The sequence below is a fragment of the Quercus robur genome, chromosome 10 (assembly GCF_932294415.1).
Source record: "Quercus robur chromosome 10, dhQueRobu3.1, whole genome shotgun sequence".
In the NCBI taxonomy this organism is placed as follows: Eukaryota; Viridiplantae; Streptophyta; class Magnoliopsida; order Fagales; family Fagaceae; genus Quercus; species Quercus robur.
Window position 1 is genome coordinate 43,903,466 of NC_065543.1, and position 18,484 is coordinate 43,921,949.

Genomic DNA, 18,484 nt, shown 5'->3' on the forward strand with positions numbered 1-18,484 from the left:
CCTCATTCTTGCTCTCTTACTCTCACCCTACCTCTCCTCTCTTTCTCTCTCACTCACACTCTCAGCCTCGCCAAATTGGCCACCATCCCACACCACTTCTCCACAGTGCCCTACTGCTAGATCTCTTTCTCTTGATTGACGAGTAATAGGTTTTAATTTTGGGTTTGTTTGTTTTTTGGGTTGTCGTTGTGGCTAATTTTAGTGGGTTTTAATTCGGGTTTGTTTGTGTTTGTGTTTGTGTGTGTGTGTGTGTGTGTGTGTGTTTTTTTTTTTTTTTTGGGTCGATTTGTTTGGGGTGTAGTGGCTGATTTTGGTGGTCTTGGTGGTTCCCATTGTGGTAATGGGTTCGAATTTGTGGGATCTGATTTGGAGGTGGGTTTGGATGTTGTTGACTAGGTTTTTGCATTTGGGTTTTTATTTTTATTTTTTGTATTTTTGTAGAACCATGGCGGTGGTGGTTATGGGTGGTGGTCATGACGATGGATGGGTGCTAGGTTCAAAGAGTAGAGAGAAGAGAGATGGTGGATGACTTCTGGTTTAGCGTAGAGGGAAGAGAGAGAGAGAGAGAGGAGTTTTTGGAGAAATTAAATTGATTTTTTATTAGTTGTTTATATTTTTTTAATGTGGTGTATGGAAGAATAGAAGATGTGATATAGGGTGTAATGTTAAAATAGAAAAACTAGGTTTTGTTGTGTTGAATTGGCATTTGGCATAAAAACTGATGCTAGTGCTCAAGAGTGTTAGGGATAGCATAGCAATTACATTAACTATCAAGTCAAAGTTTGTGACGTTGGAATTAATTTAATGCAAGTAAGTTTCCATCTCATTGAATACGAGTTTTCATGCAATCACTTCCTTTCCATCTCATTGAATATTAATTAGTCTAAGCTAAAAGTTTTGTTGCTTAATTGACACTTTTCCATGCACAAAGTGCTCAAAGAGTCGAGAAGTGGAAAGGAAAATATGGTAGTATAAATTGTGAATTATTAGAGGATAGTTGTCCTCCTTTTGCTAAGTGTGGAGGTGCGATAATCGAAATTGGGATTAAGTAGGGTGGATTTTGGTTTCATGCATGTTATATACGACCAAATAACAATTTTTATCTTCTGGAAATAATGACATCATGTTCGTATATTTTTATGTTGTAATCTTATTATGTATTTATCGGACTGAATTAATTTATGCTCAAATCCGAGTTTTATTCACATCTTAATATGGCATATAACTTTGTTGGCCAAACCCATTAGAGAGGGGTGCCTGAAGTATGTTAGCATTCTCAATTTCTTGTTTTATTTTTTGGATAAAATATAGTAGCGTGGTCCACGAAATTTTCAGTGAATATAAGAAACACGTGGCACTTTTCAATATGTAGGAGGAATCACAAGAACACTAAAGTATTACCAATCAATCAAATAGTGATGCCACCTTGAGGTTGGAATTGGATGGTGGTTCTGTTGAATAAGTTTTTTCCCAATTTAATGTGTGCATGAAGTCATTACAAGGATGAGCATATACACAAAACAGAATTTCTCTTTAGGTAATGATTAAATTTTATTGAAACAAGAAATATGTTACAAACAACCACACAAACTCTTGAGCAATTGCAGGCTGTTGATAGTAGCCAATTAAGAAATCAACATGCTAGACACTCGTAATCTTGAATCCTTCTATATCTTTAATGCAAGATGCTAACTTGTGCGGTTCAGGTTGTTTTTTCCACCATGCCACAAAGGTGGAATTCTCCATCAACACATCTCTATCCAACACTTTGTCATTGATCCATTTCTTTGCTTGTTCTTCTAGTTGCAATACCTTAACTTTGAATGGTGCAAACCCTTCTTTGCTGCTAGTTTTAATGCGCAGCTCCTCTACATCGGCCCAAAAGCATGATTCTCCACAAGATCCAGCAGGCATCCTCTGAGCATGCTCAAGCCATCTTTGTGTGCACCTGTAACGTGTTGGCCTGCCCTTTTCCGTATAAGGTCCGCTAACATCGTACTTCAAGTGTCTATAGAAGTTGGCAATATCTAAGGGCTCAACAAGGCGGCGGTACTTTGTTCCAAGATCTATCCACTCCTTCTCACCCTCAAATGCATCCGGGAGGTCATACCTTTTTAACATTTCAATAATTTCATCCCATATACCTGCTAACTCAAGTCTCTTCACATTAGCCTCGAAATCCTCGGTGGATTTTTGAATCTTGAAGGCATCATAATAACCTAGGCCTTGACGCCCACAACTCAATTTGTAGTCTTCTAGGTATTTCATTGCTATATCTGCCTTCTTGAGATCGATGCTGTTCTTATTTCCAATCTTCCGCTTCTCTAACTCTCCAGCAGCACAAAGACACAATCTGGCTCTTGTGCTCTAGAACACGTCACACAGGAAATAAGCACAAAGAAAAGACTAAGAAGATTCTTTGGTGAGTTGTACTCTAAATTCAACATATTTTCTAGCATTGAAATTCTTTTTTTATTCTCTTTTTATAGTCTATTGCAAGTCATGTTTAATTACTTTTTGATAAGAGATTGATTTCAAGATTTTGGAATTTGTTGAAACAAGCAAAGGAAATAGAACTTACCAAGCCAAAGTCCTTCAAGGCTGCATTAATTGTTGTAATATCACTACTTGTAGTTGTAGAGTCTGCAGATAATGGAAGTTTTTCCAATGACTCCAACAAAACCGCATCTAGCTTATTGAAGCAGTCTTTCAATTCATTCCCAGAGCCGAAATGTTGTTGAAGACTTCTTTGGGCAACATCTGGACATTCTGCTTCATTGTCCAATAGAGAGGAGTAAAACAGTAGTTGCAAAATAGCATCTGGGTTACTCAAGATAACCAGTTTTCTATTCCCAGTGCAGAAGACAAATGTTCCAAAGGGCTTGTAAGGGCTTAATGCTGTGAAGTTTGTCATGGTTTCCAATAACAGGTTTGTGTTCCCCATGAGGCTGCAAGCAGCATGGCTTGCCATAGACGATGCATTCTTCATTACATTCGTATAGAAATTCGAAGCCTCTGGGGGTGTGTTAGCAAATGCACGAGTGGATTTTGGATTAAGAAACTGGAGAATTGGCTGAAATTCTTGTTTAATTGATGAGATAGGAGCAAGCAAGATCCGTGGGACAATGTCATATCTCATGACAAAATGAATGAAGTATGGAGCCCATTTCTCACGCCTAAGAGCATGGGAAAATATATGGTTACCGGTTAGAGGACATCCAAAAGTCAGACAGAGAGGTGAGGCTGCTAAGGCATCTGATCTCCAGTATTTTTCCAAAAACCAAATTGTTGCGAGGGTGGCAACTGAACCACCAGTGGAGTGTCCTGTGAACACTATTTGCTTCTTCTCATACTTAGCCTTTTCCACCTGAATGATATAATCATATTCAGTCACATCTGTTTTTGTTTTTGTTTTTGTTTTTTTTAATTTTTAATTTATTTTTTAAATTTTATCTATACTATCTCTAAAGAGGATTCCTATATTTAGACTGGACTTTTTGTGGTTCAAAAATACCCCTAAACTTTAGGTTTAACAGGAAAAAAACTTGAGGACAACTCGGTAAAAATATATCTTTAACTCTTTTTAAAATATCTACAAAATAGTATACTCTCCAACTAATCCAGATTTTCAAAAAAAAAAAAAAAAATTATCCAAATTTTTTTTTAAAAAAAAGGAAAATTATAACACTAGACTTAAAAAAAAAGAAAAAAAAAAGTCTTTTGAAACTATCCATGTTCCTAGCCAAATCAAGCTGAATCCTAACATATTTAGAGTTTGTTTGTGATCCACTTATTTTGCTAAAATTGAAAATTTTTTACTGAAAATACTGTAAACAAAAGTAAAAGTTAGCTAAAATAATACAGTGAGACTTATGAATAGTACTAAAAAGTATAGTTGGGCCCATAAATAATAGCAAAAATAAGCTGAATAGTAAAATAAGTTGGTAAAAATAATTTTTACCAAATAAACTTTTAGAGCTATTAAAAAGACAATCAAAGAAGAGTTTTACTGTAATGGCAGGATGCAATTGGCAAATCAATAAAAATAGTAGGATACATATGCGTGACCAAATATGGAACACTAAGTATTTTTTTACTTAGAAAAATTGAGTGACATTGGTATTCTCGAATGGGTTTGGTATTGTCTCAATTAAGAAGACTTTGATTCAGCAACAATAAATGAGGATATTATATAAAGACCTGGCCTCTACTCTGTTGGAACTGAATTTTTGTTCAATTGGGTTATATTTATTATAAAACTTTTATAGGTGTTGTAACTTGTAATGAATAAACTTTCAATGCCGTTAAAATGGCTTTTGTTCATGATTTTTGTTCTCTCTCTATAGTGATATGTGTTTTGTCAGTTAAAAGAAACAAAACAACAGGTACTTCGATAATACAATAACAATAAAGAACATGCAAATCTAGGTCAATAAATATAAATAGAAGTTAAGCACTTACATGAAAAATACAAAAAACACTGAGTTATCTTGATGGAAATCCAAGCAATTACTCAATCAAATCAAATACAAACTAGCGATGAGGAATTAAGGGCATGTTTGATAGTGATGTTCAAACAACAATTTGAAGTGTTTAAACACTAAACACTACGGGCAAAAAAAAAAAGGGTTGGTAGTGATGTTTTATTTTGGGTGTTTGAGTTACAATTCTCAAATTAAGGTGTTTAGAACATGTATTTTGAAAACTCATTTATATTAGTTTTTTTAATTTTTTAAGTAATATTGCTAAATGGCCTTTTTTTTTTAATAAGTTGAAAATCATAATGGCCATGACAAAACCAAACTCTTTCTACTTTTTTTTTTTTTTTTTTTTCTCGCGGGTCTGCCTCTTTGTCCTTCTCTTTTCTTTTTTTCCCCCCTCTTCTTTTTCTGTACAATCGTCACTTTAAAAAAAAACACATACACATACTCCTTGAAAGAGAGAAAAAAACCCTTTATGAAGCCTTCCGATATTACCAAATGGTATCTTATCACAACATTCCTTAACCAATGTGCCAGTACTAAAAAATTTTTTTTTTTTTTTTTTTGGCAATAAACTCACCTTCTGTTGGTTTGAAATATTAAGTAATAAAGAAAGAATAAACTTTTAGTACTTTTGAGTTAATTTAAAATAAATTTATATAATGTATTTAATAAAAATCAAGGCTTGTATAAAAAAATTTAAAATTTTAGAGTACATTCTTATAATTTTAATACTTCTTATTAATTTATTTTTTATTTTAATTTTTAAGTCATCAAAATAACTTGTTTGAATATCTTAAAATTACTCTTTTAACTTCATCTATTAATTACTATATATTAATTATTTTTATTCATATCTTTTACTATATATTTAAAGTATACTTTACTTTTAGTCATCTATACTTCTATACTATTAATAATAGAATTCTATGTTTGAGTTTCAACTTTCAATATTTTACGTACTAAAATAACCTCACACAAATTTTTAAAATCTCTAAAATACTCTTATCTTTTAGCTAAATAATTTTAAATTAAAAAATACAAATTGGTTAAAAGAGTAATCTATTGTTCCTAAGTTTTAGGCTTTTTTCTTTATCTTCTTCACTCAACCTAAATCTTAAGACACTATCTCTATCTCATTTTTAACATTATTCTACGTTACTTTACCTTTTAAAAAAAAAAAAGGAAATATACAAACAGTTAGGAGTATTATATATCACTTTTAAACATTATAGCACTAAAAAAAAGAAAAAAAAAGAGTATTATTGCACGCACTTTACACGTGTGATGAGTCGTCTTAAATAACGAAGTACCTTAAACATAATAATGATGATATTATACTTCAACTCTAACATTAGACACAAAAATAAATTGACACCAAGCACGAAAAAATAAATTCTCTATTTTACCATATTTTTACAAACTGTTGTTATGGCCAATTTCTTACTGGTTCTCATTAGGGCCCATCAATAATATTTCCTTTTTTATTTACGAATAATCACTCATCATATCAACAATTTATGAAAGTTTTTCTATAAAAGTTTGTATCTCTAGCATTTTGCCAAAAGTGGATGATTTAAAAAAAAAAAAAAAAACCTTGATTGTGGTAAGATTAATGCTACAGCTAGGCTTGTACACGATGCAGTGCGGTTGGTTATGAGAGTGTTTTTAGCATTGCACCTATAAGGTGCGGTTTCCCCAAGTGCTTGAACGCACCTCACTAGTGGAGTAGTAAAACCGGTTTGCACAAGGTGCGGTGCAAGATACTGGTTTGGTGTGGTTAGTTCAATGAATTCCTCAATTTTCTCAGAATCCAGACACAGTATTTAACACTCCCAAACCACAACATAATCATTAGATAACCCAAATATTCAGCACAAAAAAAAAAAAAAAAACACGAAAGAAAACAAACAAAATATGCACAAATTCACAATCTCTCTAAAAAATATACTATTTCAAATAAATAAATAAATAATAAACCTAAACCTAAGTCATAACAGATGAAACAAAACTATCAAAGGAAAATAGATTAACAAACTTGATAGAACAAGGGGGAGGGGAGAGGGTGAAACTCCAAGAACAATGACATGGGTGAAATTCCAAGAACAAAGCATCAAGTAGTAGAGAATGGTGACAGACTGACAGCAAGTGGTGGAGGTTGAAGAGGAAGGGGAGAGAGAGGAGAGGTGGAGATGCTTGGGTAAGAAAGACTAACGGGAAGAGAGAGAGAAAGAGAGGCAGTGAACTGATTGGGATGGGGATAAAATATATTTAGGGTTTATAAAATGGCAACATTACAAGTTTTTTTTTTTTTTTTTTTTTTTTTTTTTTTTTTTTAAATTTTAAATCTAATACCAAAACGACGTCGTTTTGGAACTGCTATTAAAATTAATATCAGGCTCAAACGACATTGTTTTGGTATTGTAGAGTTAAAATTTAAAAACCCTACATCTTATCTCATTCTCTCTTGCGCCATTTCCCCTTCTTCCTCATCCTTCCTTCCTTACCTCTCTCAAAGTCTCACCTTCTCTCTATCGAAAGTCTTAAACCTACAGTAACTACATATATAAATTATACAACATATAAATATATATATATATATATACACACATCGGTGCGGTGCAGTTTCTCATCGGAGTGAAAAATGGTCGCCGATCGTCGCACCGGCTGCCTTTGCCGACCACCTCTCCGAGCATCTACGGTGGAGCTTTGAATCGGTCAGATCGGTTTGGCACCAACCGGTTTCATCGATGCCGGTCAAATCCTGAACAGGCCTAGCTACAGCCACACTTTTGGAGTAAAATTATAGAGATACACACTTTTAGTCATCCAAAAGTGTGGTTGTAGCATTAATCTTACCACAATCCTTTTCTTTATTTTTTTCCTTTTTCTTTTTTTTTTACTCCTACAATTTCAGCAATTCAATTGCCACAATTGAGTTTTTATATATATATATATATATATATATATATATATATATATCCTCCTCTTTTGGCAAAATGCTAGAGATACAAATGTTTTTACAAAAAACTTTCATAAACTGTTGATATGATAAATAATTATTGGTAAATAAAAAAAATGATGTTATTAGTGGGCCCTAATGAAAATTAATAAAAAATTGGCTATAAAAACAGTTTGTAAAAAATATGGTAAAATAGTGTGTGGCCATAGTATTACTCTTGCCACTGTTTAGTTTTCTTTTTTTCTTTTTTTAATCCTCCAATTTCAGTAATTCAATTGCCACAATTCAATTTTTTTTTGGCCATATCATTGCCGAAATTCATTTTTCTCTCTCACATCCGTCACATCATTTCTCTCTCCTCTCTCCTACTTTTTCTTAGAATTTCGACAATGGTATTGCCGAAAATAACTTCTCTCCTCATTTCATCAAATAAATTTGAACAGTACCCATATCACAAGTAAACTTCAATTTTTACAATATTCAGCCAAAAGACTCATCAAAAGTAGGAACAAGCAAGCAAGTGGTCAGGAAATTTTTAAATAAAAAAAAAATGAGAGAGAGAGAGAGAGAGAGAGAGCAAAATATACCTCATTTCTGAAATCTCGGTTCCTCGAGATTTTGTCAACAAATCTTTGTAGAAAGGCTTTGTTGACCTTGGCATGTTCATCAATGCCTATACTTCTAAGAGAAGGAAACAAATCAAGATTGATCTTGGTTTCTCCAAAAGGTTCTCCATCATACCAGTCATTTTCAGACCAATATCCAGGAAAGCTAAAGATCACATATGATGAACCACCAGTCTTCTCAAGAATATATGACTTTTGTGAAGATTTGCTGTGAGCTTTCACTGCAAGAGAGCAAGCCTTTTGGATTAGGTCTGTATTGATTTCTTTGTTTTCTCCAACCTTTAAACTAGCCATTCTTCTTGCTCTTTCTTAAGTTAGAACTTGAAGCAAGGAAGTAGTTTGTTTATACTGCAAAATGCAAATACCCTTTAGCTTTTATGCAGATTATAACGTGAATATTGGATTAAAAAAATTATTGACCAAGACTTGCTTTAATTTTTAGTTTTTTATTTTTGGCTGATTAAACAACGTCATAGACTAAGACTTTGCACCAAAATACAAAAAGGCCAAGACTTTGCCAAAAGGTGATCGGAGACTTGGGGCTATAGAAATATGCTTCTCCAATGACAAATCAAAAAAAAAAAGCCTCCAATGAATAGTGAAAACTGGGCCAGGCACATTTCTTTCAAGGAAGTTTCTTCGGTTTATCAAGGATACTTCCTTCGGTTTGATCAAGGATGCTGATAGCAGGAGCTTTCTACTTATCTAGGTAAGCATTTTTGTCCGTTCTTTTTCTTCTCTCAAGTGAAGCCACTGTTGGGTAATTACGCGTTTGAAATACTTTTTTTTTTTTTTTGGTTATAAGAATTTCATTCAACTAGGCCAAAATTGCTAAATTAGTGGCAGTAAGCCTACAAAAGTTCTCCCCATTAGCATCATAATACACAAAAGAAGAAATCACATCAGATGGGGATATATCCAAGACTACAAAATCCTCTTGCATTTCACATCCTAGCTTAGCCAGCGCATCTGCAACTCTATTAACTTCACGGAATGCGTGCTGCACTTTGCAATGCTAAAACCTGCTCATAAGCGACCTGCAATCAGCCAGCAGAGAGGAATAGAACGCATTAGAGCATCTGCAACTCTATTAACTTCACGGAATGCGTGCTGCACTTTGCAATGCTGAAACCTGCTCATAAGCAACCTGCAATCAGCCAGCAGAGAGGAATAGAACGCATTAGAGCATCTCCAACAGCCTCTTCAAATTTTTGTACTGTTTGGAGAGTGAACAGTTCATTTTACCTTTGCTTACTTACTTTTTCAAATACATTTTCCAACAGACTCTCTATCATTTTCTCTATCTCATTTAAATATTATTTCTTCATTCATTATTTATTCTTTTTTTATCATCATTTATTCTTCCTATATTCATTCCCAACAATTATATTTTTTAATAAAAAAATGTTATATTCACAATATTTTTCACAATACTTTCACAAAAATCACATCAAAATCTTATGTGGAAAGTTGTTACTAATTCTAATTTGAACCCACCACTGAAATTGTTTTTTTACTCACCAATATTAGCTAAAAATAATCTATTACTTAAAATTTATTGTAAAAATATTGTGGTAAATTTCTTAGTTGCAATTTTTTTTCCCAAACTTAATTACATCCATACGTTTCTTTTACTTTTTTTTTTCTTTTTCTTTTTTTCTCTTGGTTTTTTCTCCACCCCACACCTATCCCACTCCCATCTCTATCTACCCTTCTTTTTCTTTTTCTAGTTCATTCCGGATCTCACTTTCACTTTCTTCAGCTCTCTCATTCTTTTTCTAGCTCTTTTTTTTTTTTTTTTACTTGCTTCTAGAACACTTTCGATAGTGATAAGAAACAGAGAAATTAAGAACAAGTCATTGCTTGCTCCACCGTTGATTGAAGGACAGAGGCAGGCGTTGTCTCATTTTTGCTCCACCGTGGGTTGCTTGCTTGCTCCACCGTGGGTCAGATGGCTTCTGTCTCTTTTTTTTTTTTTTTTTTTTGTTATGATTTGATTAATTTTAAGATTGTGTTTTTGAGTTTGTATTTTGATTATGCTTGAGTTTATAGATGTTTAAGAGAAATGATTGTTGTGTTTGTAGCCGTTGTGAATGTTTGATTAAGACTGAGTTTAGAGATGTTTGAGAGAAAAGATCAAGAATAGTTATGTTGTTACTGTTGTGATTATTGAGTAAAAATTAAATATTTTAATCGGTTGTGATTATTGAGATTGAATTAATTCTTTTGCTCATGAACAGGTCTCTCTCTTTTCTCTTTTTTCTTTTATTTTTCTGATTTCATTTGGTTTATGAGAAAAATTATTTTCATGTTTGGATTGTATTTTGCGTTTTGTAGCCGTTGAGATAAAGAATAGAGAAAGAGAAAGGGAGGAAAGAGAAAAAAGTAATTTTTTATTCAACCAGGTAATATTTTAAGGGAGGATATTGTTTAGAGGAGCTACAGTAGCTCTCCAGGCCTGGAGAGCTACTGTAGCAAATCTAAAAAAATTTTGGAGATGGAGAGGCTGTTGGAGGGGTTTTTTTTTGTGTGAACAGTGACTTTTTTGGGGAAAAAATAGAGATAGAGTGACTGTTGGAGATGCTCTTAGAGGGGTTTTTGGATTGAACTAATTCCACAACAACCTTAGCATCTAACTCAATTTCCAGATTCTGCACCCCAATCTGATCTGCAAGCAACAGTCCATCCCTTAGTGCCCAAAACTCAGCTGTGATGCTGGTTGTGAACCCGATTGACCTAGCAAAGCCTTTCATCCATTTGCCATCACTATCCCTAATAATCCCACCTCCTCCTGCCTTGCTCGGATTACCAAGAGAGGCCCCATCTGTATTTAACTTACACCAACCTGAGGGAGGTTTTTTCCAACTAGCATTACAAACCACCATACTCCTTTGGCTCTTGAGCTTTCCCACAGAGTAATAAAATTCCAAAGCTTGGCTTGTACTAAATCTGTGTAAATTAACATTCAAGGCAGTATTATTGAAAACCATTTCATTTCTATGTTTCCACAAATTCCATATGGCGAAGGTAAAAACATAACTCCACGGCATTAAAGATGGGTGAGACACCTTGCTTTGATTGTTAACCCTCAGCCAACAGAACAAATCCATATCAACAAACGAGCTAACAATCACAAAGGGAACCTTAAGATTATACCAGAAATCTTTTGCCACCATACAATCTCTTAACAAATGGCTTATGGTCTCCTGGAAGTTATTACATAAAGGGCAGCAACTATCTGGTATTATGCCTCTCATAGCCAACATAGACCTCACAGGCACGCTGTTGTGCATACACAACCAAAGAAAATTAACAATTTTTGGCAATGTATCTATTTTCCATATCCACTGCCCTTGGAAAGGAATAGTATTCTACTGAGGGCCATTTATCAGTGCATAGGCGGAGTTGGTGGTGAACTCTCCATTCTTTGAATGTTTCCACATAATAACATCTTCCCTTCTACCAACTTGCTGCCTTGGAATAGCTTTAATCCTTTCCTCAATACTTGGAGGCAGCTCAAATGATAAAACTTCCCACTTCCACCCCTGTTCTAGCCAGGAGAAAATCAAACAACTTCATATCAACTTCCCTTTGTGTCAAAGGGCCTTCAATCAGCTCTCTCAAAGGAAATTCCCCTTATCCAGCAATCAAAACAAAGTTTAATCCTTTCTCCATTTCCAATCCACCAACATATACCATCGGCAAAGGTTTGGAAGACTGCCTTGATGGCTCTCCAATTAGGTGAGGCTAGGAGCTTATCTGAGTCTTTAGCTCTCCTTCTATCTACCGAGCAATACTTCCTTAAGATCACTTTAGCCCAAATACTTTCTCCTGATTCATTAGCTTGGCTAATAATGCCAAATTCTTAGCTCTAGTAGCTTGAATCCCAAGGCCTCCCTCTTCCTTTGGCCTAATGATCTTGCTCAAACCAACCAAATGCAGCCTCCTCTTTTCACTAGTTGAGCCTCATAAGAAATCACGATTAATTTTGTCTAATTTCTCACAAAGATGGGCAGGGAGGACGGTGGCCTGCATTACATAGTTAGGAATAGATGACATAACAGATTTCACCAACACAGACCTTCTTGCAAAGGATAAGAACCTTGCTTTCCAACTAGCTAGCTTACTCATCACCCCATTTACAATAAAGTTTAGTCAATTCCTTGGAACCCCTTTATGGTTAATCGGAAAAACAAGGTAATTCCTAATATTAGTCGTGGCTTGAATTCCCAGTCTTGAATAGATTTCACTTCTGATTTCAACTTGCACATTGGGGAAAAAGTAAATTCTTGACTTCTCCATGCTCACCTTTCGACCTAACTCATCACAAAACTCATCCAACACTTCCGAAATAACTTTACAAGAATCCTTATCCACTTTGACAAAGAGTATTAAATCATCCGTGAAAAATAGATGAGAAATTCCTATATTGTCCCTGGAGGCTTTCAAAGGTATCCACACTCCCTCCATACATTTCTTATCAATTAAGTGCCCTAGGTACTCCATGCACAAGATGAACAGATGAGGCGATATTGGGTCTCCTTGTCTAAGCCTTCTCAAAGGATTAAAAGACTCCAACGCCCCTCCATTAAACAAAATAGATATCTTGGTTGAAGTCACACAACTCATTATCACCTTAATAATGTTTTAGGGAAAGTGGTCTGCTTGAAGAACTTTGTGGATAAAGCACTACTCCAGTCTATCATATGCCTTCTCCAAATCGACCTTAATGGCCATATACCCCTCTTTACCTTTTTTTCTATCCAATGCATAGAAGAGCTCTTGAGCAATTAAGACATTATCTATTCCCTTCCTCCCAGGCATGAAAGCTGATTGGACTAGAGACATAAGCTTGCTAAAATAAGGTCTAATCCTTTCCACTAAAATCTTTGAAATGATCTTATAGACCGAATTGCAAAGACTAATCGGTCTATAGTTATTTAGGGCTTTTACACTTCGGAATAAGGGTCACAAGGGTATCATTGAGGTGATTCGGAACTAAGTCATCCTTGAAAATAGCCTTCACCTCCTCACAAACTAATTTCCCCACATCATGCCAAAAATGTTGATAAAAACCAGCAGGAAGACCATCTGGCCTTGGGGCTTTAAAAGGTTTTAAAGCCCACAAACCATTCCTAACATCTTCATAAGAAACTTCCCTACCCATCCAATTTTTCTGTTCTTCAAAGAGAAAGCTACCAAAGAATTTAGACATTGGAGAATAACTGTGAGACATTTCCAAACCCATGGAGTAAAGTCTCTTAAACACATTCAAAATATGCTCCTTCACTGCCTCTTCCTCAACTATCCATTCCCTTATGCCATCCTTCAAACACCTTATTTTATTTCTCTGCCTCTTAACTACAGTATTTACGTGGAAATAAGAGGTGTTTCGGTCCCCAAAGGCAGCAACATTAATCCTAGACTTAAGTGCCCAGAACTCTTCTTCCTGAAGCAAAATAGAGGAGTACTCATCAATAAGTTGTTTCTCAAGCCTCCTAGGATTTTCAGCCAATGCCTTTTAAGTCCCATTTAATCTAGCTAACACTCTTTTTTTCCTCACAAAAAGGTTTCCAAAAACCTTATAATTCTACTTCTTAGCCTTCTTAGTAAAATTTGAAATGGCTAGTTGTAAGGGGGCTTCCTCGGGCCAAGCTTTTCTAACAATCCTAGGGAAATCCGGATGAAGAAGCCACATAGTTAGGAAACAAAAAGGCTTCACCAATCTGTTCACATTGGGTTTCCATAATTCAATCAAAACAGGGTGATGGTCAGAGAAAGTTCTAGGGAGGTGGGTAACTACCACCTTAGGGTACAAAATTCTCCAAATAGGATTGGTAAAACACCTATCTAATCTCTCCAAGATCAGGTCTGAAATCTGCCTTTTATTGGTCCAAGTATATTTAGGCCCGACAAAACCAAGATCAACAAAACTACATGAATCCAAACATGCTTTAAACTCTAGGGCCCGTTTTAAGTTAATATGATTCCCCCTAAGTTTGTCCTCCCCATAAAGCACTTCATTGAAATCACCAATCATTAGCCAAGGATGATTATGCAACTGCCCTACCTTTTCTATATTGGACCAAAGGATTCTCTGTTCAACTAAATGAGGGCTGGCGTAAATTGCGGAAAATAACCAAGAAAGGTTTGAGGCTCATACCTTAACAAAGACATGTATCTCCTGTTCTATTGTTGATAAGAGATTAACTTCCGCATCCTCTCTTTTCCACAGGATCTATAAGCCACTAGTGTACCCAATAGTATTCGTGGTGATAAAACCATCAAAGGGAAGCCCTTCAATGATCTTTTCAGCTCTACTTCCCCCCACTCTAGTCTCGGTAATAACCATAATCGAAGGATGGTGATTCACAACCATTTCAAACACCCCCTCTTAAAATCGAGGTTTAAAGCTCCTCTACAATTCCACATGAGAATGTTCATATGCACAAATTGACCTATGGGGACCTCAACTTAACTAGGATTCATTGTGGCATTTTCTACCATATTCCATCCTATCCTCCTTAACAAATCCTTTGAGTACTTCCACTCTGGTTTCCATATCATCATGTACTTCAGTATTCCTACCACATCTTCCCTGCAACATATCAGGGCATTGCACTTCTTGACCGAAGCAAGAATTTGAATTAGCTTCAGCATCAGGTGGTTCCCTATAAATGCTGTTGCCATTCCCCTTGAGTCCACTAATTTCCTTTCCTGTATCAACCATCTGGATTCGTCGAAGTGAGGCACCACCGATGGTCTTCTTTGCTTGCTCAAAGCTTCGGCCTCCTCCCATGATAGCAATGGAATGTCCATTATGAAACTCCTCCAAGGATTGGGTGTCTGACCCCAAGCTGGGTGGTCCAATAGAAGTGTCCCCAACCTGCAGCTCGCCAGAGTGGTGGGGAAGATGTTCTTCCTTGCCTGACCCATTTCCACATCGCACCACCCGAACTTCTCTATCGGTGCTAATCTAATTTGAAGGATGATCTCGTCTGGCACCGCTATTAGGTTGTTTCGGTGCCATACCGCCCAACCACACCGTGTTATACTGCTTCAACTCAAGCAGTTTCCTTTGATTCTTATTGCTGCGCAAATTTTTTGAGGATGAAGCTCTCTGGGAAGCTGAAGGGTGTTGTCTCTTCAAAGACTTGGATCCTTTCACTCCAATAGACCTGTTGCCCCGTGTTTTCATGCCCAAGGGAACAAGATGATGTTTCCCATCAGTTCGATTCACCTCAGCTTTTTGTACCGGGCTTACCGCTCTGAAGCCTCCTTCAAGATTGCCCAAATCTACATTCGGTGCTGCCCCTTGGTCAAAAACATCACACACGGCACATGTTGGGTTAGGGTGATTAGACAGCACCTCCACATTATTGGACTTGACTAAACCACCCTCATAATTTGCCTTTCTTTGGAAAAAAATACCCTTCGGACTAACGTCTCCCTTTTTATCACTCCCTAAGGGAAATCTTGCCCGTCCATTTCTAACTGAATTCTTTTTCCTTGTAACCAACATCCAAGGACCAAAGTTAGGATTTGATTGCTTTTCTTCCTCACTTGCCTGATTCGGGCTTCTCTTTGCTTCACTCTCACTCCTATCCCTTTCCTTAATTTGGTAGCAACAGTTTTCTTGTTTGTGCCCAAGCCTTCCACAGCAAAAACAAAGAGAAGAAATTCCTTCATATTTTACTTGTTGCACCAACCTACCTATCCTTATGGAGTTAATTAAAGGTGTAAGGTTGAATTTATTCAACCATCTAATTGGCTTTATTCCGTGCCAAATTTGCTTGTAATTCAGCATTTAGTAACCCTGTATTTAGGTGGGATTGTTGTAAGGGTAGTGAGTGAGATAGAGTGAAGATTGCTCAAGAGTGTGCAAGAAAACAGAGTGTCGCGGCTGGGACTCGCGGGTGGACTCGCGGCTGCAAGTCGCCAGAAGCTGCACACGTGCCAAGCATGCTGGAAGATGAACAGTCATGCTAGCTGGAGCACTACAGGACAAAACAGGACAACTGGCCATACGGTTAACTCGCGACTGGAACTCGCGACTTGGTCAAGCCGCGAGGTCAAGCCGCGAGCCACCCCTGTTTTGGAAAAACCTGACGTTTCGCATTCCTCTTCACTCCAGTATAAATACCCTTTTAACCCACGATTGAAAGAGAGCTTCCAGAGAGAATTTTGAGAGAGAAACCCTAAAGAAAAACCAGATTGTTTCACCCACAATCTCTACCTTAGAGTCTCATCAAATTCCCTCACTCTCTTCCTCTCCATTGTCAAATCCTTGAGAGGCATTATACCAAACCTGGTTCTCACCATCATCATCTCTGTGAGACAGTCGTTTGGAGTTTTGGGAAGCAGTTAGGAAGGAGCCAATCTTCATTGGTTGATGCTACGGTGTAGTAGCGGAATCCGGAAAGCTAGAAAAGAAAAAGGTTCGGCACAACCTCGTTGGAGCAAGAAGCTTGGAGGGCTTAGGTGCATTGGGTAGATTAGGCTTGGAGGGTCTATTGCTGTCCTTGTATCCCAACTGTATTTTCTAGTGGATTGATTACCGCTTGGAGGGCGGCGGAGAGGTTTTTCGCCGAGGTCTTCGGTTTCCTCTTCGATAACACATCTGGTGTTATCTCTGTGTTTGCATCTTCCTTCCTCTCTATCTCTGCCTTTACATTATCTGCTGTGGTTTATTTTGTTATGGCTTAGATAGTTGTTTAACCAATTCCATATTATAGCATATGTTAAGTTTCCGCACACTAGTTGTTTGACATATTGCTTGTGTTGGTTAAGTTGGTTTTTGGGGGTCTAAACGTTCAAAAGTGTTTTTGTACACGTTTTTGAACTTTCAATTGGTATCAGAGCGGGTACACAGCTGTTTGGTTTCATTACCATTGTGTGATCCTTGACTCCCTTTTTGAGATGGATAGGTCTCAATCCCTTAATGCACCTCCATATTTTGATGGAAGTAATTATGCGTTTTGGAAGGTTCGTATGAGAGCTTTTCTATGCTCTATTGATGAATCCGTGTGGGATGCTGTTGAGATTGGTTGGACCAAACCTGAGGCAGCCAAATCCACATGGGATAAGGCAGCACTTGCTGCATCTAATGCTAACAGTAAAGCACTAAATGCTATTTTCTGTGGTGTGTCTCCAGATGAATTTCACAGGATTTCTCACATTACCATTGCCAAAGATGCATGGGAGATTCTGGAAACAACTTATGAAGGCACGAAGAAAGTGAAAGATACCAAGTTACAAATGCTGACCACTCGGTTTGAGGAGCTCAAGATGAGTGAGGATGAGTCTTTCGACTCTTTCTATGGGAAGCTAAATGAAGTGGTTGTCAGTAAGTTTAACTTGGGGGAGAAAATGGAGGACTCAAAGATTGTGAGGAAGATCCTTCGATCATTGCCGGAAAGTTTTCGTGCTAAGGTGACAGCTATTGAAGAGAGCAAGGATCTTGACGACATCAAGGTACAGGAGCTGGTTGGTTCTCTACAGACTTATGAGATGTCGCTGCCAAATCAACGGAAGAGTAAATCCCTTGCTCTAAAGACCATTAATGAGAAGGTGGAAGATCAAGGCTCATCGGGAGAAGATATGGTGGACAAAGATGTAGCCTATCTTGTTAAAAATTTCAGAAAGTTTTTGAAATTCAAAAACAATGGAAAATTTGATGATAAGAGAAAATTCCAAAATTCTGGAAGGGAGAAGAGGGATTTCAAAAGGAAAGATGGAAAAGAATCCCAATCCACACAAGGTGTCACTTGTTTTGAATGCAACGGGCATGGACACTTTAAGAAGGAATGTCCTAATTATTTGAAATCGAAAGGCAAGGTGTATGCCACGACCCTGAGTGACTCAGATTCGTCTGACTCAGAATCTGAAGAAAGCTGTGATGGAGAGGGGAACTATTCAGCTTTCATGACTATTGCTCATGTTGAGTCGTCGGATGAGTTGAATTTGCTTGTACAAGACCTTGGAGAACATAGTGATGATGAATCACTAGGAATTGTTGAAGAATCAGAAGCTGAAGAAGAAGAAAGCACAGCAACTCTTCAAGAAAATTACAACTCACTCTTGGAGAAGTCGGGCGAATACACAAGGGTAGCCAAGGTTGCTGTGAGAAAGATGAAGAAGGCTGAGGAGGACTACAAAAGTCTCCTAATCCGGTATAGGGAGGTCAAATGCGAGATTGAAACTCTGAATGGTGAGCTGTCCGAAGCTTACACTAAAGTGAGATTTCTTGAGAACGAGGTGATGCAAGCAAATGCAAAAATAGAGAGGGTCACCACCAAGAAGCTAGATGATGTTATATCATCTCAAAAGAGCTTTTCAGACAAATCCGGACTGGGATATACCGGAGGAAGTAGTTCAACTGGAAATGTCACTAAAGAAGTGAAGTTTGTAAAGGC

General features: G+C 36.8%; 1 protein-coding gene across 1 annotated transcript; it reads right to left on the reverse strand.

Annotated features, from left to right (window-relative positions):
* Positions 1–1,438: 1,438 nt before the first annotated feature.
* LOC126701987 (protein EDS1-like) lies at positions 1,439–8,413 on the reverse strand. The gene is made up of 3 exons (XM_050400517.1): positions 8,031–8,413; positions 2,582–3,367; positions 1,439–2,367 (listed from the first exon to the last, which is right to left on the reverse strand). The coding sequence occupies exons 1-3, from the start codon at positions 8,361–8,363 to the stop codon at positions 1,642–1,644; spliced, it is 1,845 nt and encodes a 614-aa protein (XP_050256474.1). The 5' UTR covers positions 8,364–8,413; the 3' UTR covers positions 1,439–1,641.
* Positions 8,414–18,484: the final 10,071 nt, after the last annotated feature.